This window comes from Anticarsia gemmatalis, chromosome 21 (assembly GCF_050436995.1).
Source record: "Anticarsia gemmatalis isolate Benzon Research Colony breed Stoneville strain chromosome 21, ilAntGemm2 primary, whole genome shotgun sequence".
Classification (NCBI taxonomy): Eukaryota; Metazoa; Arthropoda; class Insecta; order Lepidoptera; family Erebidae; genus Anticarsia; species Anticarsia gemmatalis.
The window spans coordinates 7,474,753-7,502,244 of NC_134765.1; the positions used below are offsets into that span (position 1 = coordinate 7,474,753).

General features: G+C 34.4%; 2 protein-coding genes across 17 annotated transcripts in view; both read left to right on the top strand.

Annotated features, from left to right (window-relative positions):
* pyd (zonula occludens-like protein polychaetoid) overlaps window positions 1-27,492 on the top strand; it is a 120,556-nt gene that overhangs the window by 66,971 nt on the left and 26,093 nt on the right. The window contains exon 1 of one of the 16 annotated variants that reach the window (XM_076128537.1): window positions 16,996-17,264. The exons of the other annotated variants lie outside the window; for them this stretch is intronic. Coding sequence (XP_075984652.1) covers window positions 17,190-17,264 — 75 coding nt within the window. The 5' untranslated portion in view covers window positions 16,996-17,189. Of the gene's footprint in view, window positions 1-16,995; window positions 17,265-27,492 lie in introns of those variants that run through there. 16 annotated transcript variants of the gene reach the window in all.
* On the top strand, window positions 8,516-9,935 carry LOC142981986 (PIN2/TERF1-interacting telomerase inhibitor 1-like). The gene is made up of 2 exons (XM_076128199.1): window positions 8,516-8,897; window positions 9,118-9,935. Exons 1-2 carry the CDS (start codon window positions 8,618-8,620, stop codon window positions 9,915-9,917), a joined length of 1,080 nt encoding a protein of 359 aa, XP_075984314.1. The 5' UTR covers window positions 8,516-8,617; the 3' UTR covers window positions 9,918-9,935.

Below are 27,492 nucleotides of genomic sequence, written 5' to 3' on the forward strand. Positions count from 1 at the left end.
AATGGATCTCCGAGATGAAAGAGTCTTCGTTTTTTGTTTAACAACCAAAATTGGACGTCCAAGGAAGGCACATGTCAGTGACGTCATTGTTCCCGCCAAAAACCTGTTTAGCGCCAATTCGCAGCTGTCGACGCAAAGTGGTCGGGTCGCTAATATTTTACTTTTTTTATTTTATTTTTCTCGGCCTCGAACGCACTCGTTCAGCCTCCGAGCTACACCGTTAACTCCGCTAATTATTGGCTTCTGTTGTATCTTTTAATAGGGCTAAAATTATCTCTGGATGTTTTTTCCAGTTTTTTTGTTTTTGTACCTATGCAATTTTGCAAAATTGCAGTTGGATCACATGACGTGGAATGAGTCAGGCGATAAGGTTCCCACGTTAGAGCCCTGTCAGGCCTTACCCACACAATATCCATTCATTAATGTAAATATTTGTTGAAGACGAAGCTTTTAAGATTCTTTCTCGTGCCTAGTTTAAGTTGTTAACACCATATTATTGAGGACTACGCCTAACCACACTACGACGAAGATTGTATTTTTTTTTTCAAGTTGTAGAGACAAAAGGTTAGAGGTGAAGCTTTCTAGACATAGTTTCATACGATACTAAATTAGTTATTCCAGCAAATCATAAGACTATTTCAAGTCAATTTATATAAATCGGAACTTATGGCAACGTGACAATATTTATGTAATCCTATCCACGAACCTCGTAAGGCATCATAACATCTAAGATAGAGTGGTTTACGGACGTCTAAAGCTCTGTTATCAAAAAGCAAACGTTTTTGAACGATAAGTGAGTCACCGAAGTGCAATAAACTCTTGTGTTTGTTCAGAAGGCACAGTTCATTCTGTCATTTCTGTCGTTTAAACACGCAAATGTAACAGTAAGAAAACGCTTCCGTACATATGCCTATCTAAAGGTCATCAACCTCTGATTCGCGACATTTTTTGATATTGAAGCGAAAGCCCTTAATCCTTTTTTAATTTTCTTTACATACCATTTTTATTTTTAAGATCAACCAGCTCTATTGTGCATTTCAGTTATAATTCAATGCTCCATTTCCAGCTGCTATCTATAAATAAATAATATCCTGTCGTTGCAATATATTCTACAGAATATTGTTAACTTATAATAACTGCTTACTTACCTTTACGCACAAGGCACTCGTTTCTACCTAGACATATTGGAGATTAATTAGAAATTATACCATGTTAGACATACCTACGTACCTACCTAGTATTTTATTATGATTGTCTGATCCGTAGCTGGAAGAAAAACTATTTGCGGTATTCCATAAACATCACCGATACATACCCAAAAGCCCTTAAATTATAAAACACAATTCATGACGATTTTATCGCCGGACCTACCCTAACATTCAAGGAGAACTGCAATCTTAAAATCGAAAATTACTGCAAACGACTGCCGCTTTTGACGTTTGCATAAGAATTGAGACTTTAACATTACAAGATCATATTCCTCGACTCTCCACAATGTAACTATGACACAAGAAAATAAAATCCGACATTTTATTACGAAGGAAAACATCGTAAAATTACGTTATTTTAACTTATTTTGAATGCAAATGGACGTACCAATGTAGGTAAATGTGTATGCATATTGCTTAGTCAACGTGGTTATTTTGCTTGTTAGTTATTTCGAGATTTTAGACGGGAAGTATTGCAGACGACCTATATGTGTGGCTTGTGGCTTGTGCCCGGCACTTCAATGAACGTCTATATTTGTACGAATTGAACTTGTCAAATGCCGACACTCCACGTTATTCGTCTTGGAAACTTACTTCGAGATACAAAGACAAAAAGTTAGAAAAAAATACGCTAAAAAAAATAATCAGCTGTCATTTTGTAATGATGTTTACTGTCTTTATAATCTTAAAATGAGACAACTTAATAATTACTAATTGCTTTTGTTAACTTAAATTACAACGTATAGTCGTGAAGTTAAACTAACGTTTAATTATAAATCTTACACGAAAACTAGATCGACTAGACCAAATTAATTTCCCGCTTATTATGGATGGATGTTATCACGCAAGTGCTGTTTTCGCGCGTTTTCACTTACCATAAACCGAGTCCGTCCAGCCAGTGACCGGAGACAACTCTCTCTATTTAGTCGATTCTCGCGGAGATTAACATTAATTTAAATAATCCATAATGAGTTAATCCAGTGTTCACCGCTAATTAAGGATGTTTAGAATGACAAATTGAACCTAATAATAGGAAAATAAGAACATTATTTTTTACCGACATCATATGAATTTTCAATAAGTTTAGCTAACTTTTGCCATAACATAAAAAAATACCTTTTACACAAGCAAATTTATGAGCAAATAGCTGTTATCATTTCCATGATGTATAAATAACCCAAAATAAACATAGGTAACATTACTATTTACAGTTAAACGATAATATACAGAATGTAGCTTACAATAATTATGAACTGCAACAAAATTACATAACCGCAGAGCAAAACTCGACTAAGCAAGAAAATGAAGTCTTCCTGTAATTAAAGGACTCCATAAAATCTCGTGCTTCAATTACATAAGGGAAGTAGTCCCGTTTTAATCGATAGCAAGTATGTAACTTTACTTAGTACTTTACACTTGTTTTCATAGGAATGCTTCTCTCCTGCAACTTTCTTTGCCGCCTTCTGGTCAAGCGAGACCAGAGTGTCTGTGGAAAATATCGCACCGTCTATGGTAAAGTTTCACTTCACTATTTAATGTTTTAATTAGGGAAAAATATAAGAGTGAAACTTGTCTTTACTTGTAATCGGTTACGAGAGAAAAACAGATAATCAATATACTTAACACGAAACAATTTTCCAAAGAAAATGGTTTGATGATTAAGTCAAATTAAATAATTTTAAAATTTGTGTATTTCAAGTTTTACTTTTTAACACGCTGGTGTTTAAATCGAGGTTAAATGTTCCAACTTAAGGAACATAAATTAGGTTCTAGCCCTCATACATACGTTTAAAGGCCAAACTGGAGATATTATTTGACAAATTGATTCTAATTTAAATCCTCTATTTTATAAAAAAATATGAGAATGGCGAAATCTTGGTGCAAGTCTTTCTTTTAGCTTGTTATTAAGAATTCACGAGTCGTTAACTTCAAAATGTAACAATCAAGCGGTAATCATAAACAATTATCTAAGACATGCACGCATTTGTGTTTGGTAATTAAACGGAGAGTAAGTTTATATAAATCAGTTCTAACTATCCGTAACAGCTTGTTTCCTTTACACTCTAGTTTGTGATTTTCTCGACCATTTCCGCGATTATTATTTACTAGCTGACCCGTGCGGCTCCGCTCGCGTGAATTTCGTACTGTTGCTTATTCGTTTGAGCACGCGAATTGCGAAGCACTCGATACACCTACACATAAAAATGCTAACAACTCTTTTGTCATCTAATGGTTATTTACGAAAGGGACCCGAAGGGCACACAATGTGACACAGGCTCAGGCAGGCCTGATTTCCTGTGGTTACCTTCTTTTCCGCTCTCGTCTGTATCCGTAGCAGTTTACAGTGTAAAATATAATACCTTATTATAGACTGACCATTGCTTACCCGTCTGGATTCAGAATATTATTATAGGTCCTATTTGCGCCGGAGCTCTTCAGACGCGTAATAATGTATACTTGCGATGATACGTCCGAAACCGCGTAACCATTGTATTTTATACTTATATCATCCGTTGTTTATTTTATAACGTAATTATTTTTTATACTTATATCATCCGTTGTTTATTTTTTAAAACTTACCACATAGTCTGTTTCATAGCTATCCAATTTATTTCCTTAATGCAACCAATTAATTTGGTTATGTGATTCGAACAACAGCGCCATCTGTCAGTTGCGGCGAACAACGACAACAAACAAAATTACTCGGTTTGCCATCTAGGATATCCCGATCGCACCGGACCCACGTAAACCAACATTTTTGTGTAATATATCATACAAATGTATAGCATGTTTCAAAGGTATTTTTTTTACAATAAAGCCATCAAAATAAATCTATACTAATATTATAAAGCTGAAGAGTTTGTTTGTTTGAACGCGCTAATCTCGGGAACTACTGGTCCGATTTGAAAAAATCTTTCAGTGTTAGATAGCCTATTTACCGAGGAAGGCTATAGGCTATATAACATCACGCTACGGTCATTAGGAGCGGAGAAGCAACGAAAAATGTTACAAAAACGGGGAAAATTTTGACTCATTCTCAAGTGACGCAAGCGAAGTTGCGCGGGTCAGCTAGTTAATTAGAAAAAACATGCTTTGTTGCGGTTTATAACGCCATCTATTGGTTGGTGCGAACAACAGGTATCGATACGGCAGGCGCCGCGTTCACTATGCGAATGTTGTGAAATGGGTTGTAACGCCATCTATGGTCTCTATAGGGAAACGCAGGTTCAAACGATTTCTACGTATTTTTTTCAATTTTCTAAAAATCTTTGAAATTTTATGCTATAAAAAGTATCCTAGAAATTGCTCCACTACTTATTCTATGCATATACCAAATTTCAGTGCATTCTATCCGGTAGTTTTTACGTGATAGCGACACATACAGACGGAGGACAGACAGACAGACAGACAGACAGAAAAGAAAATTATAAATTGCAGATTCGGTATCAGTATCCGTTACTAAACATCCCCCATTGGTTTTTTTTTAAATATATTCAATGTACAGAATTGACCTCTCTACAGATTTATTATAAGTATAGACTAGCTGACCCGCGCAACTTCGCTTGCGTCACCTAAGAGAATGGGTCAAAATTTTCCCCGTTTTTGTAACATTTTTCGTTGCTACTCCGCTCCTAATGACCGTAGCGTGATGTTATATAGCCTATAGCCTTCCTCGATAAATGGGCTATCTAACACTGAAAGAATTTTTCAAATCGGACCAGTAGTTCCTGAGATTATCGCGTTCAAACAAACAAACAAACAAACAATCAAACAAACAAACAAACTCTTCAGCTTTATTATATTAGTATAGATAATTCAAATTAATGGTTAAATAACGTAAAACATGATCGCGAAATGATACTGAGTAGATTTATTATTCTTTGAATAAATGTATTAGGTATCTGATATAGAGAATTATTAAAATGCTACGTTCTGTAATATTTGGAATCTTGTAAAGTAACTTATTTACCTACAACTTTACAAAAAAAATACACGGTTGCAAGGTTGCACTGTTGGCCAAGGATCTGCTCCCAAATGAGGGAGGGGTAGGCCTTGGGTCCACCACGCTACGCTGAGGAAGTGCATGCTGAGGTAGCCCAGTTATCTTGTTTACTCTTGTTTAAAATATTTATGAACTTCCATTGAAAAAAAGGTTTATGACCTTACGCCATATGGACAAGATGTGACTTCATATATGTAGGTAGGTATAGTAAGTTTATTTACTGCTCTTTGGTCTTAGCACCGTTTCTAGCAATCACATTTTCTCTCTCGCATGAAGTGGCAACGAACACAACGAGACGATTGCATCGAAAATAATTTACTTGTCTATTGAACGAAAGTAACAAGACGTAAGGCCAGTATGTTATTAGATAAAAGCCTTTCTCGACGTTGTAAATAGTTATTATTGAGAAAGTATTTAATTGGTATAGGTATGGTGTGTATTACAGAAAAGGTCACATTTTCGCTAACGGCTAGATGACTTGTAAAACAGCATTTGCTATATTCGCATTTGTTCATTTTGCTATGTTATGGAGAATATAGTTTCGTATAATTTTGACGGTTTTTTCTTTATTGAGGGTAAAATAGAACTGAAAGTCTTTAATCCCGAAGTCAATAGAAATTCTTTCTCATTGGTCTTAATTATATTTCGATGCCTCTTTTCTACAGGTAGGTAGGTACCTACGTAGAGTTACTTCAGTCGTTAATGCGTCAATTTCAAGAGAAGACAATTGTCTTATCATTATCTTTTTTGTACCTTTCGTATTGTCCGTAATATTTTTTTATGCAACAGGAAATATATTCAAAAATACGACTAAAGTCCAGGAAGCCTTTAGATTAAAAATACACTGCGGTTAACCGCGCGTGGCAATAAACCACGCAACAATTTAACACCTCAGTTTCTAAGTTACAAGATAAAGTTTTAATAAAAAATATGAAACCTAAGATATCTCAGCCTAACCTCCATGTTTTGCGGTAAAAATACGAACTTTGATTAACCGCAGTAACTCGCCTAACTTGTTATAAAAGAAAGGGTTTTGTCAAGTTGGTATCCAATTTTAGTCATCACTGCACTGGGAAAAGAAGATGATAAAGTGATAAAACCATAATATTCCTCCGAAAATTGTGTGCACTCTTACTTTCCTGTAAACCGGTCTCGAGTTTGCACCTGGCCGGGCAGAATCGACGCCGTTTGGAACTTGATTATTTTATAGAGAAACGTACAAGATGCTATGAAAATGTACGCTCTCATCCTATTAAAATAATGTTAGGTATATCAAGTTCCATAACTTTCACATCAGTTTACTTCTAAATTGGACATTACGATATAAAATTGCCGTTAAACACAAAATTACCTACATGATAGAGAAGGGATACTTTTCTACGAAACATTTTTAGGTTAAGTGCTAAAACATTGCGTAAAATTGAAGTATCCGTTGCATCAGCAGTTAATACGATCATTTGCTATAATATTCCGTCAAATTCCCATCACGATGTTAGATATTGACAAAAAACTAGTATTGTTCATCATCTGATCACGCTCACACAAAATCGTGACGTAACAGCCGTATCGCGTGCATGTCGCGGTCACAAATTTAAAAACAAAGCGATTTTCGTTTATGGTCAATAACTTTATAACCTTTCTCTCGGTTATTTTTTTGTATTGGCCTCGAATTTGAACCTAATTAAAAGTTTATTTCAAATTGAATCCATAACTCTTAGAAATCAGGTATCTGCACTATGCTCTTGTTAGTAGTGAGATTAAAAAGTCTCCGGTTCGATTCACGGTTGAGACAGCATTATTAGTTATTACACTGCCTGTTACCACTCTGGTAGAAAAATCGCACATAAGCCTGAGTCGCTACATCTTGAATAACCCCTAAGTAGGTACCTGTATCTGTTGTCTAAAATTTTCAGTCAAGTATTTGTAAAAATGTGATTCATTTTCCTCGCTGCGTTCAAGTGTCGACTCTAGGATAATTTAACGTGTGGAAAGAGCTATATAATGATGAATTTTCAACAAATATATTTTATTATTAGAAATGGTCACTAACATCACACTGAATGTTCTTATAGTTTTTACAAACCCGTTGGTAAGACTGGCTAAATGCGTGAATCGAAATATGATTTAGAACGCTCTACTAGGAACCATACGATTTTCTTACTAAAGATATTGTTCCGAAAACTGTACCAGTCATTTTAAGATAAGTTCGTTTGATGTAGAGCGTTTGTTTAACGATAGGATGTGACAGTGTGGCGTTATAGACTGTCACGCCATTGTCTTTAAAACACGGCGCCTACTGAACCACATTCAAACAAATTCGCAAACTACTCTTGATACTAGTTCAAAACTTTGATACTCTTAAATTAGTTGAATTAACATTAATTGTGTTCGAGATTGCAGACTTTTTTATTTATTACAAGTTTCAGGTTTAATAAACTTTACATATTTTTGAAGCATTTTTGTCAAGATGGCAGAAATGCTTTTTGGCAAGAAACAAGAGAATCCAAATTGATACGACTTGTGATTCAAGTTATATCCCTGTAATTATGAAATACAGTCTATTATATTTTATCTAGTATAATATCTTGACTGTCTTCAATATAATATTGTATAGGAAGGTATATTCATACAGGTAGGTATAAATGATATCATATTTAGCAGCTGCTGGTATCGTAGCTTTTTTGCGCTGCACCAAAGATTAATAAAAAATAACCCATTTTTGTCTTAATAAAACGGGCCGTTAGAGACGAGAAAGCGGAACAAAACATTCTCACTTTTGCGTTATTAAAACGAGTGGTGCTAGTGGGATTAATTAATGAATCGTAGGTATTAAGTATAGTTTATATTCTCGGGATTTTTTTTTATAATTATGAAGCTTTATAAATAAAATATTTAATCAGGCATGTACGGACGGCGCCGATAGTAAAAACTTCTAAAGTTACACGTAATAATAAAAGCAAGTACTTAAAGTGCATTAAATAAGTTAATGCTTTAATCTCAAAAGCAAATGTTTAAATGTAGGAAATCGTATTACAAGCTGCTAGGTAAGCTATTTTTATTTTACTATAATTTTAGAATACCAAATTGCTCTTCATTTCAATATAATGTAAAATAATTTAATTTCATTACGGTAACTGTCTGATTTTACTAGCCTATTAAATAATCTTGTACTATAATATCATGCATAAAACGAAACGTGCTTGCTTTGAAGTAGTACCAACATAATAATATTGTATGTACCAATCACAGGCCGCCTTCCCGAGCAAACCGCGCGAGCTTCATGTTGCTCTCGGCCAATCCGGTGCGATTTTGTTCCGCGCACCCAGCAGCGCCCCGCCGTCCATTTTGTCCTTTTGACAACACGTTTCACGTGGTGAAAACAATGTTGTGATATTTTTCCGTAAACATGGCTATGTTAGCAGCCCCTCGTCGTAAACAAAAAGTTATTAATCTACGAGCTAAAAATAACGCTTGGAGCAATGATTCGAATAAATTCGGTCAGCGTATGTTGGAAAAGATGGGATGGAGTGAGGGCAAGGGGTTAGGTGCTCATGAAAATGGTATTGTGGAGCATGTAGTGGCCAGATACAAGAATGATGATAAAGGACTGGGTTTTGAAGACAGGAATGATCAGTGGACCAAACACGAAGATGATTTTAATTCACTTTTAGCGAATCTATCCAATGGTAAGTACTTGTTTATCAGCCTGAATTATGTATTTCTCTTGTATTACTTTATAAATTATATTCAAAATTACATCAAAATAAATTGTTTAAACGCTAATTCTTTGATAAAGTTACAGCTTTGACTGAAATAAGAACTACATGTTAAACATGGAAACAAATTGTTACTGCACTTAAGTCTTGTGATGAATCTATTATTACAATAGTATTTTATCTTTTACAGGTGACAATAATGAAGATAAATTACACAGCGGTGTATCTCTTGAAGTTAAATCAAAGAAAAGTAAAGCCAGGGTCCATTATCACAAGTTTACCCGAGGGAAGGACTTAACTCGCTACAGTGAAAAGGATTTAGCAAATATATTTGGCAAGAAATCATTAAAGAATGAAGAAAAACAGGAAGAAGCTCCTGTCGAAGATGTTAAAACTACTGAGACAGTGTTTACTGACAAAGGCAGCATGGTGGATTATTTTAAGAATAAATTAGCTGCATTTAAGTCTAAAAACAATGTTGGTACCAATGATAATACCTATGAAGATGATCGGGCAGATTGTGCGTTCAAGGGATTTTCTGGAGCAGGAGATGATGATGAGAATGCAGAAAACAAAGGGTTTGGCTTCCAAGGGTTTTCATTCTATAACTCAGAGAAAAAGAAAGAAGAGAAAGTTTCAGAAGAAATTGAAAATAGTGAAAAGCCTGCCAAGAAAAGTAAGAAAAAGAAGAAGAATAAAAACCTAGATGAACCACAAATTGAAAACTTAGATAACGTAGATAGTAATTCAAATGAAGATGTAGCAAATCAAGAAAGTAGTGAAATTGTATCAGAAGATACAGAGAAAGTAAAGAAATCTAAAAAGAGGAAGAATAAAGATATGCCTGTAGAGCCAGTTGAAGAGCCTGTCGAAATTAAAAAATCAAAAAAGAAAAACAAAGTTATTGAAACTGTTGAAGAACATGCCACAGAAGATTATGTGCCTAAAAAGAAAAAGAAGAGGAAAAATAAAGACACTGATAACGAATAAAAATATTTTTATACAGTATATGATTGTTTTAAATATATGTTACTGTAAAAGCCCGAACGGTGGTTAATCCTAAGATTTTCCGGTATAACCTAAGATTTACCAACACGCAATGGTAAAAGTCCGAACAATTCTTTTATTTCGAACTTTTACCTATATTCACTTGATGATGTCGAGATGTCGCCGGAGCCCCGCTTCGCGGGGCTCCTCCTACTGGGTGGTTAAAAAAAAATAACCACGAAGGCTAAGGTGGGAGCTTCGCTTCGCTCGCTCCCACCTTAGCCTTCTAACCTAACCTACCCATGTCGCTGTGCCCAAAACTCCTTCTTTATAACTATGTCACAGTATATAATTATACCGTGAAATAGTTAGAAACATAGTTATGAAGGAGGATTTTTTTATATACCGTAACATAGTTTTTAAACTCCGGCTTGTTCGGACTTTTACCATTGTGAGTTGGTAAATCTTAGGTTTTACCGGAAAATCTTAGGATTTGCCACAGTTCGGGCTTTTACAGTAACATATATATTATACCTGTTTAACTGCTTGATTAAGAATCTAAAAATTCTGTCATTGGTGTATTTTTGTACTTTATTATACAAATGTTGACATTATTATTGAATTAGTAATTCGAGTAACGTGTAAAAATTCCATATTGGTTTTATAAATTTAACGATCCTGTCTATATCATCAATACATAACCAACAATGCTATGCCACCATTATGATAACGAGAGGAATGATAACGAATCCGCCATTTTGGACCGATTTAGTCGACTGAGCCAACCGCGTCACTAAATAGTACGAGCGCTCGCAAGACGCTTAGTCGCATCACTACATCTGTCAGTGTCAAATATCGGAAGACGTAGTTCGAAGCACATGTGTTTTTATCGAAATGTTGAATAATTCGTAAACAATAACGTAAATAACTACAAAAATCCTTAAAATATTGTATATTATAATAATTTGTAACTTATTTGGGGATGGTCGTACACGAAGGCAACGAAAGGCCGGTGGAAGTGGCTATGATTCGGAAACCCCTTCTAGAGCAAAAATCCTATGTTATTGTGAAGAATCATGTGAGAGAACTCGTAAATCCTGTGCACAACACATCTAGAGTAAAAAGTAACGAAGATAAATCACCTCCGAGCTCGGGAAATGAGGCCACGAATAAGAAAAAAAAGAAATCGGACAAAAAACGTAAGAGATCAGTGGAAATACCAACAACATCCAGTGAAAGCGAATATATTCCGAACAGTGCCGCGGAAATAGACCCAAGTGATTTAGAAGAGTTGAAATCCGTGTATATGAAATGTAAAAAGGTTATGAAAAAGATTGAGACAAAGTATGGGCACTTGTTAGACCTTGAAAGCGAGGAGCCAAGTTATAAGAAATGGAAAGAGGACTCGGAGGTTTCGGAAGATGAATGTAACTGTGAAATTAAGAAGAAAATAGTGTTTGATGATGAAGGGAGACAGACTACAGTCGAGACAGTCCCGGAGAAGCATATTTGTGTTAAGAAGACAAAGACAGGTCCCGAACCTACACATAGTAGGGGCATAGGAGTAGAATATCATGATTCAGATATAAGTTTGCCAGATGATTTAACACAGTTATGGGAACTGTTACACAATCCGAGTATAGAAAAGCCTTACCGCAATCAAGTTATAGAGAAGATAAGAATAATTAAACAAGAATATACAAATGAAGTTAGATTCAACAGACACATTTTGATAGAAAAGTTAAAATCGAATCCCGATGAAGTGTTAAATTTCAAAGGCACTAATTTAGCCACAATTCCAGGATATTCTTAATATCACAATATATTGTTACACTAGTAATAACTAGTTTGTATTATTAAATACTTTAATTATGAATATATTGCCATTAATGAAATTGCGTTGTATTGTTTTACTTACCTGTATGACAAGATGTATGGATGTGAATGTGGCAAGGGAAGTCCATAAGGATTGTTCCAAGTGGCATTCTTTGGTCTCTACCTGCCCATATGGGAAAAAACCGTGACTAATAATTTTTATAAAAGAACAATGTGTACGTTACGCTAGCAAGAAAGTGTCACCTAGAGTGATATAAGTAGAACGTATAATTAGTGCGCAATCTGCTGTAAATGTGCGCCGCATAAAAAAATTGTGCGTGTTGTAGTTTTGAAAAAAAAACGTAAAAACGATTCCTGCTGGAGTAACGTTGTTCTAGCAAGAAAATTCTAGACGAATTATCGGAGAGATAAAATACATACATGGGCAGAGAGCTTATATTTGTGCAAGTATGTGCGCCATAAATATAATTTGTGCGTCTTCAGGTTTTCGAGATATTGCGTTTCTCGCTGCAGTAACGTTTTGCAAATTCGTGTATCTCCAAGACCATTTTATGTGCGCCTGTAGAATGAACATACACGAATAGCTCTTAATTTGTGCATATTTGTGACATAATTAGATGCCAGATAATATTTATAATTTTCAAGTAATCGCGCTTTATTGAAAACTTAAAAAAATATTGTAGCGCCTAAATGAGAAGACGTATAAGCTCGCTAAAAACTGTATTCGTTCCATCTTTTTGTTTATAATTACCATAAAAAGTTTCAAAACAGAACCTACAAGCGTTAATGAATAATATTACTAAAAGTCGAAACGACGGCATCATAACTTTGACGCCAACAAACAAGAAACTGGCTCAACCTAAGATGTGTAGATGTAAACCAAAAATTAGTGCATTTATCAAATAATATATAGTAAAAATATCCAGCTTCAACTGTTTCGTGTTAAGTAAATATTAATATCAAACCAAAACAGTTATTCAGCGCAGGTTATCCGACCAAATTCGAATGACTACAAAAAAGCGACGGATTCATACGTATCGATGACCTCCTTTATTAAACGTATTACACCTAAACTGTGTTCGTACAGTCACGCTCAAATGTTCGTTGGGAATTATTATTACAATGACCTAATAAAAATATAATATATGTAATATACCTAGGTATTAAATGTACTTTCTGATCATATGAAATCAAAGAGCTTGTTGGTTTAAAAAAATATTATTTTTATTATCATAATCATGATTCTTAAAGTAATTATGGCAACAAATCACAGATCAAATTTTCTACCTATAAATATTAGAACAAACATTGTTCAATTAAACTATTTGTACCTTGTATAGTCATTTGGTATTATTTAAAATCACAGATCAGTTTTTCATTTACTTAAGTACACAAACAATAAAATCACTTAAAGTAGTTCAGTACCATCATGGCGTGAAATTTAAATATTAAGTAGTTGTTGTTTTGGCCGAGATATAATTATGTTTTGGTTAGGTATGATTATATAGTACGCGAACGTAATAAAAACCTATAGAGCGTTATATTTTGTTATCAATTTATGTTTTTTAAAGAATAGCCGGATTTGAAAACTTCAACTCAAGTTTCACATATCGGGCTGCTTAGGTTTGGGTTTTCAAATTAGGCAATTAATAAAAGGATAAAAAAGAATAATAATTTTAACCGGTCTATACTACGTTCGCGTATCATACTATCATACCCAAAACTAAATTATATCTCGGCCAACAAATGATGTACATAATCGTGCGCAAAGTTACCGGAACAGCTAGAATAGAATGATAGAAGAATAGGTATGTTTAATTTAATCAAAAGTTATTTATTTTTAACTATTTTCTACTGCACTGTACTCGGGCACAATACGTTTCAACCAGTTAGCGAGTAAAGTTAAGAAGGTCATCGACACGTATGAATCCGTCGCTTTTTTGTAGTCATTCGAATTTGGTCGGATAACCTGCGCTGAATAACTGTTTTGGTTTGATATTAATATTTACTTAACACGAAACAGTTGAAGCTGGATATTTTTACTATATATTATTTGATAAATGCACTAATTTTTGGTTTACATCTACACATCTTAGGTTGAGCCAGTTTCTTGTTTGTTGGCGTCAAAGTTATGATGCCGTCGTTTCGACTTTTAGTAATATTATTCATTAACGCTTGTAGGTTCTGTTTTGAAACTTTTTATGGTAATTATAAACAAAAAGATGGAACGAATACAGTTTTTAGCGAGCTTATACGTCTTCTCATTTAGGCGCTACAATATTTTTTTAAGTTTTCAATAAAGCGCGATTACTTGAAAATTATAAATATTATCTGGCATCTAATTATGTCACAAATATGCACAAATTAAGAGCTATTCGTGTATGTTCATTCTACAGGCGCACATAAAATGGTCTTGGAGATACACGAATTTGCAAAACGTTACTGCAGCGAGAAACGCAATATCTCGAAAACCTGAAGACGCACAAATTATATTTATGGCGCACATACTTGCACAAATATAAGCTCTCTGCCCATGTATGTATTTTATCTCTCCGATAATTCGTCTAGAATTTTCTTGCTAGAACAACGTTACTCCAGCAGGAATCGTTTTTACGTTTTTTTTTCAAAACTACAACACGCACAATTTTTTTATGCGGCGCACATTTACAGCAGATTGCGCACTAATTATACGTTCTACTTATATCACTCTAGGTGACACTTTCTTGCTGGCGTAACGTACACAAGAACAATACAAATATTTTATGTATTACCGAAAGATTTAATGCTGGTTTATTAGCATCTTTCTTTTTAATCACAGTACATGGGGAAAAGAAAATAAATCAGAGGCCATCATAAAATAAGTGAACCATAAACAAGTAGACATAAAATGCCGCCTCATTGGTTTTGTGGTATGTGTAACAGAGCATAACTAATGACACCACAGACAGAGGTGGATTCCTTGCATAGTTAATAAAAAGTGATTTGTAACAATGGTACAATTTTATTGGCTTACTGCTTAATAGTAGTAAAATCCAACTGTAGTTCAATCCACAGTTAAGCGTTAGCTAATGTTTTTACTACCAATCTGAAAACTATTTACATTAAGTACCAGTGGTGACATCTATTGATAGAAAATCGCAATTAAGGATAAAACAACATTTAAATTAATTATTTAATTTTGTATACATAAAATACATACTTAATTAGTTTATGCTAATATTAATACAAATTGACTTATGTGTCGTACCTAGTATCTTAGGAGACTGTTCACAATCTGCATCAATCTTCAAGTTCGAGATATAAGACATAACAACTCGGCTGCTTCGTTAAGTAACTTCTGTTAAAATGTAAGACAAAAATAGGATTCAACTCAAAGGGTCAAAGAGCGTACGTATTACGGAAATGATAGCTAATTAACATTCCTGCATGATGAAAACTCTTGCAGGCGGAGCTAATTTGCACCAGCTTAATTTCCATCATACTCGTCTCCCTTGCGCAATACAAGAAAACACCATTTCTTCATAATTATGCCTCTTACGTTTACTTAACTTAATGCAAAGAGACACTCATTAATTTCAACCTATAGACTTTTTTTTACGAACGGAATACCAACGCCCATATTTGGGCATCTAAAATATACTTATCCGCTTTTATAGCAAATGCCTATACTTGATATTCAATAATACATTGTCGATAGGCGCTGCGACGCATCATAATGGGCGTATTAATATCAATTCTAGGATATGTGATATCCTGCTGAGGTAACTTCAACCTTATCAAAAGGATATAAGAGCTAAACAAACCGTAAAGTCCCAGATAGTGTTACTGACTGCGGTGTGGATAGAATGTCCATTGTTTCTGTGTTCAACAAGACTGCTCCAGCGTTCCAAGCTAAAGTTTTTCACTGAATATTGCACCTTGTGCCCTTGTCATAAAGGTCATGCAAGTTTTTGTCACCACGTGTGACATTTTGTAGTTTTTGTAGCGTTGGTATACGAATCGTCGGGTGAATAATGATGTGGCCGCATACCTACTGTTTACTGTGAACTCGACAGCTTTGTGAAATACAAAGTGTAGCTGGAATTCAATTGAAGTCCTGTATTGCTAGTAGTATTGTAGAGCAGAATACAAGATGAGGACCTTTTATTTGGGTGGGTTAACAAACTATTACAGAAGTAGAGTTAAATCGCTTGAAGCCAAATAGGGAGTTTACAAGCACCTTACTTACAACCTTTTGCTTACAATGGGGTTGATATTACGAGTGCGCTGAAATATTTAGTAATCCGTTTCCGAGTTGAATGATTTAGGTAGGTACATCCTTCATCTTGTAGGTATAGGTAAGTAAGTTTCTTTGTAGGTATCTGATGATACGTAAAGAGAAGGTAGTAAAGACGCATTTAACAGATCAAGTGCAACAAATACAGAACTTAATTATCTACCAAAATAATTACTAATACTTATTAAGCATTTGTGTAACTTCAACATAAATTCCATAAATTCCATCGTAGCAATAGAGAAAAGAAAACAACGTTAGCTGCTTATCATTCCGCGCAAGTGATAACAGCCGCGGGAGGGGGATACCGTAACTTGTGCCACAGCGATACTCGCCTCTTTGGGCATGTGAACTATGTTCACGGCGCTGCAACTATGTCACCAGTAGCTTATACGGTAACTTATTGTCACTATGAGATGTGCACGTAGATGCACCCTTGTCAACAGATCGTCCTGGCCTTGGTCTTCCCATAAGCCTCTATGACCTGAAAAACACGGAACAGGCATTATAATCACGGAATATCTTTCCGTATGGTGGCTATAATGCTATGAAAGTTTGTAAAGGAATTGTTCAAGTCATACAAACGCCGAAATAAAATTGAATGACGCAAGGGATGTCAAGATGTTTTTATTTTGCAACGAAATTCCGACCTAAATATTTCCACAAAAGCTTTCTTTGCCTAAGAAAAACTTTGTAGGTAAAACATCTCTTATCTATACAAGACTGTTTAGTCAATACTTTTTTCGTTCTATGTTAGGACACGCTACCTAACATACAGGTAAACAAAACCTTAATTTGCATACCAGTACACATTTCTTCAACTTTATTAATGTTTACTCGACCGAGTTAGAAAAACGAGTGCTGGTTACGGAAATTAACACGCATAGAGTTCATTTTAATTCTGTTTTATAAAGTATTTAGAGCCTTCTGAGTTCGGAAAGGCTGTTCTGTAATCTCATATGGCGCGAGACGCCGTCATCGGGCGGACGCCTACAACACAACCTTCGTAACATTCCAATTCTAAATTCAAAAAGCTCTTCTCTATACCTACTGTTTTGTTTTAAATTATCTTTTTTTTAAGTTTTTTAGTTTTTAAATCTTATGTAGTGCTGTGAAATAAATGTGATAGTGAAGTGATGAAATTGAGTTACAAAGTTTAGTGACATATGAGTGTGTTAGGCGACATTAATCTAAATTGCTTCACGATGAAATTGGATAACTTTGGATTTGAAAAGTTACAGGTATGAGATAAGTTGACAAATTACTTTAGAACATTAAAGTACTTTACTACATGTTTCGAAGAGTTTGTAAAATAGAAATACAGTTAAGCACTTTCGTTTTTTAATACTTACCTACTACTTATCTATTTTCTTTTAAACTAAACTTATACGTAGAAGTAGGTCCAAAGGACACGGTTTTCTCGTTTTTGTTTACGCATCGAATAATTTTAAGCACGTAATAAAGATAGGCTCTACTTGCACGCAATTATGTAGAGTGGGTGAAACAAGATTTTGTTTGATGATAACTTACAATGTTGATGCCATTTAATTACACATAATATGCCTGTAATATTACCCCGTACTTTAAATAACTAACCTAACTGATAAATGAAAAAAGGTCATAAGTAGGATGGGAACCTACGATATTTATTATATCATTATATTTTACTAGACAGCGTATCATTAAACAAACTCTAATGTTTACAAATTCAAATTCTGTTAATAGTTAAATATTTTGAATTTAGGATCCTTCGTACGCATTCAAAATTAGAACGGCATGAGCACTATTGTCATTAGGTGCTCTAGTTATGCAATACATTATCATAGACTTAATTATCACAAACAAATCGACTAAATGCAACTTAATGTAACGCACGCATATGATTTGAATAATACATGCTATGACACGCGTAATTACTTGTATAATGTCTGTCATCTGCGAGTCTAATAGTCCTTGCGATGTAATTGAATAATTTATCGTACTCCGTAATAGCTAGAGAAAGTTGATTATGTAGGTACAAGACAAGACTTTATTAGAGAAATGATCTGTACCTATTTTATTATTTTTATCGTGTGTGATATTTCGTGTTTGAATGAGAAATTAAGAAAAACAGCAGCTGTATGAGAACTCAGTTCTAAAAGTAAACCGAGAGTTTTCACACTCTTGTTCTAATATCATAAAGCTTTGTTCAATCGCTTTGAATAATCCAGATCACTGAAGAAAAAAACAATGCAGTGTTTGACAAATAATAACATGTTTAAAAAAAAGGATGTAAACTAACAATAAAAAGTCAAGTTTTACATCAGTTAAGAATGTGATACGATCGATAGCTTCGTGTCCAGAGTTTGCAATTTGGGCTAGAGTACTTGAAAATAGAGTCTCAGAAATATAATTAATCATCGTTCCTGAATTCAGTTCCTCCTATCACTCACACTACCAAAAATCGACTAACCATCAATTAGAATGTCTCGAAATTATCACTAACTGTTATAATTGGCGGTAACAGCAGCAGAAATGCCTTAGAGCTTGTTAACAACGCCTATTACGGGTGTTAAATGTACCGTAGTCAGTACAACACTGTGTTTAGGTTCTAACTTAGATATATTATAATATTCGTAATTTGACTCATATCGAACAGTTCCGGTTCAATCGATGACTCATAAAAGGAATCTCTCCTTCACTAATGTCAAAGGTTTTTTTTTATTATTTTTTTAATCGTCCCATTCTTGTCAAGAATATGTTTTAATATGTTTTTAATGTTTATTGGCTGTCAATAGTTTTTGAACGTGACTGATGATTAAATATAGCGTTGAGGTGTGGAGAAATATAAACAATGATGAACATCGTGTTATTTATTAGACAACTATTTATGTCATCTAGCAGCAAAACTTGCAATAAATACAAATGTTGAGATCGTAGAAGAGTCTTCATTATTTTCCAAAGATAATTTATTTTATTTTATTCACTTTTTACTGAAATACTTATAACTAGGCTTTGCCGTCGTAAAGAGCATGTATTGCGACACACACAATTTACTGTTGTCTTTATTTGCTCTTATTCCTAAATACGATGAATTATGCATATTATAGGTTCTGGTTCTAGGAATAAACACGTTATTCATAAAAATCGCGCCTTTTATGTAGGAACCAATTCGTCTCTCCCTTAAACAGTGACCTCAACGTAAATTCTGTTCTAAATGTTACCGGCCAGCTACAGGTATAACATTGTTCTGTATTGTTTACATTTATTTATGGCTTAACTTTATGGGATTTATTGCGTAATGCCGGCTCAGTTGCGCGTAGGCAGCCCAGAGGCGTAACACTTTGACCTATGCTTTACCAACGATCATTGTATAACGTTGACCGTAAATGGGCAAAATTTTGGGACCCGTCTTTATTTGTTGTCTGTCAAATTTTGTTGTTTGAATAAATAACTTTCGAAGATAATATTGAGAAATCTCTGGACGTTTGATGTTTCTATTGGTGATGAAAGGTTTGATAAATAAAACATTTGTTATATTCTTACACACCTACACGCCATTTAATTCTGTTTCGTAAAAAGTGTACTTCTAGGGCTTTAGGTGAATAGATTTTTAGCTAACAATTAATATTAGGTGCAAATTGACTCTATCAAACATAGGTACCTATCTAGATTTTGCACCGAAATTCACAGAATAAGCGGGGCATTCGAATAACGACTGTTACTCAATTTTACTGTCCACTGAAACAGGGTGAAAACAATAATTTGTATATTACTCGCAACCTTTCCTATATAAGGCAAGTGCAACAATCTAACATAGTTTGAATACCAAACCTAACTAGCGCGTTAATTAATATCTTAGATAAATGTACTACAGACGTAAATTGTATGATATTTGTAAAAGTACTTTGTCCATATCCGTTTGTTACGGTTACTGGAGAGGAACATTTCATGGTAACATTATATTTTCCTACCTTCCATTATCGTTCTAGGCTTTCACATGTGTACTAAGTCTTTTCTACTACGCTTTACTTTAGGCGCATCACGCCGTAATACCTTATGTAAGTAATTGTTATTGATTTTATGTCTTAGCTTCTGTTTAAAACGAAATCTATATCAAAACCAGACGATAAAGAAGTGCATTTAAATAATTAAAACGATATTTGCGACCCAGAGTATTTATTGAGCTTGACTGATTGACTCTACATTTTTATAAACATACTTCCCTTGTTTCAAAAATAAACGTAGCTATCTTCCTGACCATATATAATGCCATTGCCTATGTTACAGTCTGAAGCTATTACGAACCGCTATAAAAATAATTAACAGAAGACCGGTTCCTATTTAAATTAGGTCAGGATTCTCTCTGGGAGCAACCCGAGACATCATACATGTTCAACCACGTCTGAACAAGTCCAAACATGTCCAAACCGTGTGACTTTTAAAACCCAACCTTCGATGGTTCAACCCCCTCATAATAACTTGCCTTTAAATAATAAACAAGCCTTCTTTATTAAATTTATTGGCTACCGATAACTGGTTTTTGTCTCAACGATTAAAAAAAGCATTGATGAACATGATCCTTTAATTAATTAGGTTGATAGGTATTCAATTACATGCGGGACCAAAAAACTTGACAGACGCGACGCGTAAAAAATATTTTATTTATATTGTAGTGTCATATTAATATTGTAATGCTGTCTAAAGTGAATTATTTTTATGAGACTGTTAGAGAACTATACTAAACAGATATTTTTATAAGCGTCGCAGTGTTTTTGAAGCTAGAAATCGATTCGATGGGTAGATTTTTCAACACTCAATTAATCGCTTTAATTTTATAGGCGAGTGAAATTGCCCAAAGTTGTCGAGGACATGGGAACTTTGTGCCGTCGTTGCGTCTAGAATAAACCAAAATATATGAGAGTATACTTTCATAGGAATGTATCGTTAGAATCCTTGAAATGGGGACCCAGTGTAGTGCCTTGAGATATACCAATTACCATATTGTTTTGCTCCAAAATTCTGTACATTCGCTATGCTTGCCCAACATTACGGACCGAGCAAAACAACTTAATATGTGTACACTTCACGGTTTAAAGTGGCTTTTGTTTTACATACGTTTAGACATCTTGCGTAGGAAGCAAGGCTGTATACTAGTGAGCAATAGACACATAACTTTACTTCTTTTATTACTGAACGAATATTAATGACATGTACGTTCTCTATTACTAAGGTCAAAATGGCGGACGTTTATCGGGGAATCTTGGTTTTTGTTATCTGATGCAGGGATGATTACTTCATTTGATGATCGTTTAGGTACTTGATCGTGGTAGAGTTTAATCTATGCTATTATATAATAGTATACTCTGTATATACTTACGTGTTAATAATAATTTGTTCTAATTACAGATTGATTGATTATCCAGAAAATCTTGTGTCTATTATTATGTTAGGATTTATTGCAAATAACACAATTTAAGTAAAAGAAATTAAAACAGCCTATCGTAAAGATATCTAGTATCAAATGAAATAATTTGATTCTCGTATAATTTGAACAATTCCCATATAAATTGAATGGAATCAAACATAACCGTATATTAGCATACATAATCTTGCATACAATTAAGCTTTCATTACGAAAGGGAAACTTTATTCGTGACTGTGAGTGAAGTTGTAAAACTTAGTATATCAGGGAGTGTCCCGCCTGACCGCGTGGGAATCACGCTGCAACTTTATGCTCATTTGAATCTATACTAATTTTATTATGAAGCTGAAGAGTTTGTTTGTTTGTTTGAAAGCGCTAATCTCAGGAACTACGGGTCTGATTTGAAAAAGTCTTTCAGTGTTAGATAGCCCTTTTATCGAGGAAGGCTTTAGACTATATAAAATCACGCTACAGCCATTAGGAGCTGAGTAGCAACGAAAACTGTTACAAAAACGGAGAAAAATTTGGTGTTTCTTCATTCATCATTTCAGTCTCTCTTATGTGATGCAAGCGAAGTTGCGCGGGTCAGCTAGTTAGTATAAGTCTATAGTCTATGACTATGCTCTATGTTCTCTGCCATAGGTCGAGACTCGAGCTTAATGACTTGCAATTTATCTGCTCTGAACTGAGTAAATAAGGACCGTTTCACGGTGATCTGTAGTTAATAAATTACTATCGGTTGAGCCTCTTCAGTTTTGAAATTGGTTCTATTAATCTATCAATTAAATAATCTGTTGCATTTGTTTTCTGTGGGGTCTACTTTTAATCATAGATGCTTCATATCTACAAAATTATGAATTTAAGATTATATTGATAAAAAAATCATTACTTTTCTTGCCATATCTAACTTTAAAAGTTTTGGAACTGAAGGGTATCATCTGATGCCATTTTGGACACTCCAGCCGTTTTCCTGAGTTTTGCGAAAGCTGTCCATATTTGTGTTTCTCTTCTTTGTTTACTCCCTACTAGGAAGCTATAAATTTAATCGTCACATTGTCAAACATCGACAATACAGCTCGAGTTTGTTTGTAAAGCGTCCGTAAGCAAGCAGCTTGATAAACAGCCAACAATGGCGAATGTTGTACAAACTTTAATACGGAGAACAAAACCTCTGTTTGTGAAATCTTCGATGTTATCGACAGGAAAAACCACCTTTCTTTGTTTATCCGTACAATAATAATATTAAACGAAAGTTTAATTAACCACTCTTCTGAATAACTATCAGTTAGATTATTAGGTGAATCTTTTACAGTTATTTTACATTTACTGTCACTTTGTAAGATAAACTTTTCGGCTTTTAATGGTCAGTTTTACGGCTTAAAAACTGGCCATAAAGTATTATTTTTTTGCGAATTTTCTAAATTTCTTATTTGTACAACCGTCGTGAATTATAATTTGCTATTTATAAGTTCAACGGCCTCTTCCATTGTATTCAATTACTGGGTTCAATAAGTTAATATATAATTCTATTGCTATCATTGACTTGACACTTAGCAAGCGATCATTTTCTCGTAAATGCCTAGTATTAGATAAATTCGATAAGCTTTCATAGCTTCTTAGAACATAGAGCCTCATTTCTACCGCGCTGTCATACTTACCTACTGTAAGTTACCACTAACACAAATTACTTGTGTTTTCAGTGACACTTTTATTTATTTAAAATCTTTATTTAATTTATAGAGGACTCGGTACACAAGAGAAGCAACCATGTCGTCCTCGTAATGCTACAATAATTCAGTGACACTTATTACACGCGAAATCTAACTTCTAAACTTCGATACAAACATAATTAGGTATAGTATCGAGTTCCTATTGATCTTACGTCAATAATATTAAGATTTCAAATAATGTTTATACGAACATAGACAGTATCGACTTTCTATCGATCTTATGTCAAAATATCAACACTTTTTTATTGATTCTTTAAACGATCACTTCCGAATACTCAGTAATTAAAGCACGTTATTGATAAACTCTTTTGAATAGAAAAAGTACACTTCCATCGATTTGCCACGTGTGACCTCTATCGGAAGCAAGTACTCTACTCTATTGTTTTACCATCCGCTGTCGAGAACTATGGGCACAGGCTATTGATAGACTTTATTAGTTGCAGCCATATTATCCTACTAATATTATAAATGCGAAAGATGAGAATGTATGTATGTAAATATGTGTGGATGTTTGGTACTCTTTCACGCAAATACTCCTCAACTGATTACGATGAAATTTGGTATAAAGGTAGCTGAAAACCCAGAATAACACATAGGCTTCTTTTTATCTTGGAGTTCCCGAGGGATCGGGATTTATACGGGTAGGGTTTTCACGCGTACGAAGTCGCGGGCGGCCTCTAGTAGATAAATATATTGAAATAGATATAAGTAAATACCCGGCGTCCGGTTCCCAAGGAGTGTCCGGTCGGTTATAGATGTTATCGAAAAGGGTTTTAATTTATATTCTTCACAGTTTTCCAAAAGGAAACTCTCTTTTATAAATTGAACGCATTGGAGCTTAACTAAATAATATCCTGTCAATTACTCACAAGTTACTGTCTACAATCTTGGTGCATCGAGATTATTTTAACTTCATTCAACGCTATTGGTGACTATGCAAAGCTATGTAACAAGAAAATAAAAATATAGTATAAGAATCTTAAGACTGCCTCTGTGGCGCTGTCGGTAGTGTATTCAGTCTTATATCTAGCTGATTATGAATGTCTCGGGTTCGATTCCGGCGAAAGAAAGTTTGAATATTTATCACCAGTCGCTCGGAGTTTGGTAACGTGCCCAGTAAATGGCAGTAGGCTCGCTCCATATCACATGGGACTATTATTGTTAATGGCTAAACCTGAGTGTATTTCATACATCTCTGTCTACTTATTCGGGTAAATCAGGCATGATATTATGTACGTATATACCTATCCCTAAACAAAAAATGCCTTCGGAATATTAGGTAGTTGCTACACAATGGCGAATTTAATTGTTTTTTAATGGTTGCATAAATAATCGGAATTTAGTATGCAGCTTGTATGTATAGTTCATTGTGATAAGCCGAGACATTCCAAGGCTCATATATTATACGTATGGAAAATGAATTTAAGGCTACTGGCTAATAACTGTAGGTTTTATATGCAGTTACTAAAGTTGTTTACTAGGCCATGGTCTCAGAAGTTCTTTAGTTACATCATGTTGTAGGTAAATACAGTAAATACTACACATTAAGCCGATTATGACGCTCGTAATCTCATAAGATGTAGAAAAGAGTTGACTTGTGCGCTTGTGTATGTATGTATAAGGAAGTGCCTTGTTATTTACTAGGTACCTATAATGTAATTAAAATACATGCTACTCATAGTCATCATTTTGAAAAATAGATGATAGGAAACTTCTCTTGCGAGGTTCGACAACTTTTCGAAAAGTATTGGATAGTTTATTAGATGGAATTTGGACAGTAATCCCATACTATTTGTCTATCATTAAGTTAATTTGACGTTTCTAAAAGCTGTAAATATGGACCTTATTACAAACATCCTATAATTTTACAATACGAAATGACGAAGTAAATACAAAACCTATAATATCGTTAACCCAAAATTGGCGCGGTTATTGATTGTTAAACAAAAGAGAAAATAAACGGTACTAAAATATCAGTTAGGAATTTTCTATAAACCTATTTGGCGTCATTGCTTCAAAGAAATTGTTCTCTAGGTCCTGTACGCAATTAAGCATTACGAGAATTGTGATGCGGAATTTTTATGACTTGCAACGGCGATAGCGCTACGACGTGTGTCATAGTTTGAGTACGAAAGGAATGCAGTTAATGTCTGCATTGATACAGTATCTGAACATCAGACAGGAGCATGTGAAAGGGTTCTTTCTTTTTAATTGTTCCAAGGGCTCATTAATAATGTGACCTTTTGATTATGAGAAAGGTGGGAAGAATATGATTGACCGTGCGTTGCAGCTGTAACCTTTTACCGTTACTTTGCCAACCTTTTTAGATAAGTAATTGATAAGATGAGAATATCTAGGATTTTTAGGTTTCTTCTGTGACCTAAAACACTAACAAAATACTATCAGCTAGAATAATTTTATTCCTTTGACGACAAAGGGTGCTAAACATGCTGTAAACGATTACAGCATGTTTAGCACCTAGAAAATCTCGCCTACCGATTTACCGTCTATCATAACTTTGCATTAGATTTTTTTTTGCTAGCTTCTACATGGAATGAAACTTAAATCTTACTTAAAGTGATACTAGTATGTATTTATTCAAGTTATTAATAAACCAGCACATCCATCTTTGCTCAGGTTAAGGATAACTGCACTAAGATAAATCTAAAAGCAACAAACGTACGCAGATCGTGTTGACTGTTACTACAGCAGATATAAATTATGTTTAAACGCAGCAATTTGTCTTGTAGGGTGAGAAGTCATTGCTGCGTCGTTAGTAAATACTTGTGGTGAATTAAGCGAGAGTTTGTTAAATAAGTGGAAAACCAGTGTTTATTGTAACCTACTTGACTTCTTGAAAATGTTTTTCTGTACGACGTGTCGTTAATTCAAGAAAGACAATTTTACTTTGCCAGCGATAGATGAAGATTCTTAACGACATTTAAGTCTTTTTCTTAAAGAGAGAAGACATCTCTTTTATCTATTGGTTGGTATTTCGCTCTATTAGTCTTCAGACATATATTATTTATAGATCTATTTCTCTGTGTATAGGAAACCCCTTCCTCCGGGAGGAGATCCAAACTGCTTGGCTAGGTTAAGTTTAGGCCTAAGGTGGGATAGGCTTGCAATGGGACAGTCATGAGTTAAAAAAACTAAAACCTGTTCTGTGGGTAGAATACAATTTAACCTAACATCATAATGAAGAAGATCGCGAGTTTAGAAAGTGTGAAAGGTAGTGCGTAGGTAGTTGTTTGTGTGGACAGTAGCGCCTATCAAGTGCATAATTCACAGATAAGTATCCAGTGCGTGTCTCGTAATACTATTGGCACTCAGCACACGCAATAATGCGCAGCCTCTGTTTTAATTTAAACGTCACGCATTAGGGCTGCTTGTTTAACTTGTAAGGCTTCCACATTAACTGTACCTGATAGTAACAACTATATTTGTACTATCGTACTTACATTATAAAAAATGCAAAAGGTTTAATATATGGAAGGACTTCATCAAAATCCGTCCAGTAATTTTGGCATGATTAAGTATCGAATACTTAATCATGCCAAAATTACTGGACGGATTTTGATGAAATTTGGTCCACAGATAGTTTATAACTAGAATTATTTATAAGAATACTTTTATCCCTAGAATTATTTTCTTGCCGAAGTCGCAGGCAGTAGTTAGTGATGTTATAGAACAAACTTAACTTGTTTTTAGTATGTTATTGGGCACTACGGAACCGAAACAAAAAAACTATCTCCTAAAATAATCAGTGGTCGCTCTATGTGGACATGCCGTGGGCAGATCGAACAGGTGTTAACTCTTGTTATATAATATTACAAATTAGTTGCCATAATCAGAGGCCCTTTTGGCAGCTTACGTCATCTTACGGTTAAATGTATTTAATATGTTAATTGAACACGATATTGACTATCATCGACATAATTAACGATTTTAATCAATTAAGTTATTCATAATCTCTGAGCGTTAATATTAATGACTAATATTGTAGATATTTCTAATTAACACATTGATGAAACAAACCAATAAGTACCGGGTAACTAGTTTTAATGAAAGAGAAATGGTACCTACTGGATAGTTGAAGAAATTATTGACAGCAGTCGAAAGTACTTGAGCTAAATTGTGTAACTGCAAGATACACAATGCTTTAGCAGCTCCTGCACAATGATTTAATAAAGTGCGGTCAAAAGACATAAAGTACACACAAAAGTCATCACAACTAAGTCTTGCGGATCAAATCTATAGATGCCGTAAGCGATTCGGACCAACAATTTATTCTTGGTGAATACATAGGGCAACTGGCTATAGCTATCAAACATT

What these genes read in the sequence shown, in the direction of transcription:
- LOC142981986 (XM_076128199.1), top strand. Translation starts at nt 8,618, where the DNA reads ATGGCTATGTTAGCAGCCCCTCGTCGTAAACAAAAAGTTATTAATCTA. An exon ending in TTTAGCGAATCTATCCAATG is followed by an intron (nt 8,898 to 9,117) that starts GTAAGTACTTGT and finishes TATCTTTTACAG; the next exon opens with GTGACAATAATGAAGATAAA.